The sequence below is a fragment of the Rhinolophus ferrumequinum genome, chromosome X, assembly GCF_004115265.2.
Source record: "Rhinolophus ferrumequinum isolate MPI-CBG mRhiFer1 chromosome X, mRhiFer1_v1.p, whole genome shotgun sequence".
Lineage (NCBI taxonomy): Eukaryota > Metazoa > Chordata > Mammalia > Chiroptera > Rhinolophidae > Rhinolophus > Rhinolophus ferrumequinum.
This window is the reverse complement of record NC_046284.1, coordinates 45,612,936-45,617,048: the sequence shown is the minus strand read 5'-3', so window position 1 is coordinate 45,617,048 and position 4,113 is coordinate 45,612,936. Positions and strand designations below refer to the sequence as shown.

At 39.4% G+C, this 4,113-nt stretch overlaps 1 protein-coding gene across 1 annotated transcript; it reads left to right on the top strand.

The window, feature by feature from the left end:
• Nucleotides 1–761: 761 nt before the first annotated feature.
• On the top strand, nucleotides 762–1,847 carry LOC117024434 (protein DGCR6-like). The gene has a single exon (XM_033109779.1). It carries the CDS (start codon nucleotides 789–791, stop codon nucleotides 1,383–1,385), a length of 597 nt encoding a protein of 198 aa, XP_032965670.1. The 5' UTR covers nucleotides 762–788; the 3' UTR covers nucleotides 1,386–1,847.
• The last annotated feature ends 2,266 nt before the right edge of the window (nucleotides 1,848–4,113 follow it).

Here is a 4,113-nt window from a genome sequence, read left to right as displayed (position 1 = left end):
TTTATTACCCTCAACAGAAACTCCATATCTATTAAACAATAACTTCCCATTCACTTCTCTCACCAACTCTGGGTACCGTCTATTCTACTTTTGGTTTCTATGAACCCACCTATTCTAGGTACCTTATATAAGTGGAATCATACAATATTTTCCATTTTGCATCTGGCTTATGTCACTTAATGTTTTCAAGGTTTATCCATGTTGTAGCATATAAACAATCTACGTTTTTGTTACTTAAAAATATATTGTGACTCTCTCTGTCAGTAACATAAAAATAAGAATACATAGCATTCCATTATAGTATGGATTCACGTAATTTAACCAACTGACATTGAGATTATTTCCAATATCTTACTATTATAAACTATACTTTGCTAGATATTCTTAAACATACATATTTTCACCCTTGTCTAATTATTTTCTAGAAGTTGAACTTTTGGATCAAAGGATATGAACATTTTAAAAGTGTTTGATCCTTACTGACAAATAGCCATTCAAAGTGCTTGTATAATGGATAAAGTTACCTTTGGTAGAGGAATGCTATTTCGTATATGCACTTGATTAGTTTTGCTAATCTGGTGGGTGAAAAGGGTATTTTTTTGTTTGCATTAATTTAATTATTAGGGATGTTTAGTACTTTTATTGTGTTGTTGACTACTGCACTATTTACTTGATAAAATGCCTGTTTATGTCTTTTGTCCATTTTCCTCTGGTGTTTTTGTCCTTCCATAATGATTTGTAAAAACATTTTGTAGGCTTGGGCCGGCGAGCGGCGGGGCGCGGCCGTCATGGAGCGCTATGCTGGCGCTTTCGAGGAGGCGGTAGACGGGACGCGGCAGCAGGGGCGGCACTATCAGCTGCTGTCCGCACTGCAGAGCCTGGTCAAGGAGCTGCCCAGCTCTTTCCAACAGCGCCTGTCGTACACCACGCTCAGTGACCTGGCCCTGGCACTCCTCAATGGCACCGTGTTCGAGATCGTGCAGGGGCTGCTGGAGATCCAGCACCTCACCGAGAAGAGCCTGTACAACCAGCGCCTGCGGCTGCACAACGAGCACCGAGTGCTCAGGCAAGCGCTGCGACAGAAGCACCAGGAAGCACAGCAGGCCTGCCGACCCCACAATTTGCTCGTGCTCCAGGCAGCTCAGCAGCATGAGCAGGAGGCAGTGGAGCACCGGATCCGCGAGGAGCAGCGAGCAATGGACCAAAAGATCGTCCTGGAGCTGGACCGGAAGGTGGCAGACCAGCAGAGCACGCTGGAGAAGGCAGGGGTTGCTGGCTTCTACGTGACCACCAATCCGCAGGAACTGACGCTACAGATGAACCTCTTGGAACTCATCCGGAAGCTGCAGCAAAGGGGCTGCCAGGCAGGGAAGGCAGCCCTGTGACCAGTGGGTCCCTGCCAGTCACCCACTGCCCATCCTGCCTGGAAAGACAGCCCTGCCCCACTGTCACTACAGGTAGCAGAAAGCCGAGGACCTTGGATTCCTGACATCTAGCCACCACCTTCCCAGGTGCCTGCAGGAAGCGTCGCCCTCTGAGAGGCAAGGTGGACCCTGGCTGTGTCTGCCACCCACTTCTGTCTGGGTTTTTATGTCTAAAGCTAGGGTGGTATAAAGCGGGGAGTGGGCCCAGCCTGCTGGCTGTCTGCCCCAGAGCTGGGCGGAGGGTGGGGATAGAGGTCTGAGGACCTTGTCCCTCTACCAAGCACATCCCAACCTCTGCCAAGCGCCAGGCTTCGTGCTCATTCTGGTCTCAGCCCCTCCCTGGGCAGGTGCAGCCCCCAAGTGGGAGAGGCTCCAAGGCCTAAGGCCTGTGTGACCCAGAGAAATAAAGATGCCTCAGTATGGCCTGCAAAAAAAAAAACAAAACAAAAAAACATTTTGTATGTCAATACAGTATATATTTCATTACACAAGTTATATATTATCATTTTCTAAACATTGAGAAATGTAGATGAGCAAAAGGCAAAAAAACAGCAAGTAAAATTTCACCATCCAGAGGCAACTACTGTTGACATTTTGGTATATATCTTCCCTGAATTTTTTCATACAAATATGATTATAATATGCATAACTTTTTTCACTGTAAAACTTTAAAAAATTATTTACTGTAAAACTTTTTATATCAATAAACATGCATGTATATAATTGTTTCAATGGCTTCATAATATTCACTGAATTAAAGTATTTAACCAATTTCTTATTGATAATTTAAGTTTTGTCTAATTTTTTGAATGAAATATAATGGCATGTATGACATCTTTATACACAATTCTTTTAACATTTGTCTAATTACGTCTTTAGATAAATTCCTAGAAAAAGGATAGCAAAGTAAAACAGTATGAACTCTTGAGGACTTTTTATATGTTTTCAATTTGCCCACCAGAAAAGCTATGACAATTTATCCGTCCACTATCCACCATTTAAAATAGTGTCCATATTTCTCCATCTGCTCAACATTGAGTGTTTTCAATTTTTCTAAGGTATGTAAGCCTAATGGACAGAAAATGGTATGCCATTACTTAATTTGCATTTTATTGATTACCAGGAAAGTTGAATTTGTTTGAACTTTCTTTTACTGTTTATTGGTCACTTGTATTTCTTATTTTGCAAATTGCCTGGTTTTGTTCTTTGTCCATTATATTCACCTGTGGTGTATGCATCTTTTCCTTATTAATTCACAAGAACACATTCTATATTAAGAATATTGTTTATATTTATTTGAAATACTGCTGTTGTTGTTTTTTTAATTTTACCTGTCATTTTTATTTCATCAAGATTTTCTAGTTTCTTATAACTTTATAATACATGTTTTAGAACCTCAATCCTGCTGTAGGTATTATTTAATTTTTTAATTCTAAACTTTGGTAATTTGGCTGTCTCTATTATTTCCTTTTCAATGTTACTTTTCTCAACATTTTACTTAGAAAACGTTTAAAGCTACAGAAAAGTTGCAAGAGTTGTAGGACGTGTAATAAAAAATATGGTGAATGCTGCTGCTGAGTGCCATCCAACGGAAAGGAAGGGATCTTCAATATGGGAAGAGGTATGTCGAACCTTAGTAACAATGTGTGACAAGTTTCAGCTTGTTCGCTGCAGTCAGGTGTGAGCTATGGTTGAGAGAAAGTGTGTTTTGAAGTGTGCATCGTCCTCCATCATGACAGTTCTCTGTGTCACACATCGCTTCTGGTACGGCAATTTCTGTCAAATAAAAACATTACGGTGTGTCCTCATCCACCTTATTCACCGGATCTGGCACTGTGTGATTTCTGGCTCTTCCCCAAAGTCAAAATAACCATGAAAGGTAAACGTTTAGAATCAATTCGGGACATTGAGACCACAACAGGGCAACTAAATGAAAGAGGACTTCCAGAACTGCTTCAGAAAGTGGCAAGCACGATGGGATCATTGTGTTCGAAGCGAGGGGGAGTATTTTGACAGGGATTAATGGCAATGTGTCTTCTACTGCAGTATTTTTTTTTAATTTAAACATTCACTGTATTTGTTGATCACACCTCGTATAATGATCACTTGTCTATATTCTTTACCACTTTCACTGTGTTTGTTTCTTTCTCTCTCTTTCTAACGTATGCACTTATATAGCTGTTGTTCGCTTTTTATGTTTGTTTTTGGTAGATTTTCCCTACATAACTTTTGAAATTTTTATGTACTCCATGTTTTACTCTTTTCTTTATGAATTCTGCCTTTCAGTTCATATTGGAAAGTCTCTCCTCACTGCAAGATTATGTACATATTCACCAGTATCCTATTCTTTCTTATACAGTCACAGTTTAAATCCATATAGAATTCATTTAGGCTTATCGCATTGGGTAGGAATTTTTTTCCAAGTGGTGAGCTAACGTTTTTTACTATATAAATAATTCCTACAAATCAATAAGTGAAAAGACCAATAATATGCTAAGAAAAATATGCAAAAATATGTCTACACAATTTGCATAAAAGTAAATAAAAATAATGTCTTGTGAACATATAAAAATATACAAAGACACGTAGTATAAAAGAAATACAAATTAAACTACTTTGAGATAACATTTCTCACCTATCAGATTGGTAAATATCAGGAAGCTCATGGTACTCTACTTGGAGCAATCAA

What these genes read in the sequence shown, in the direction of transcription:
- LOC117024434 (XM_033109779.1), top strand. Translation starts at nt 789, where the DNA reads ATGGAGCGCTATGCTGGCGCTTTCGAGGAGGCGGTAGACGGGACGCGG.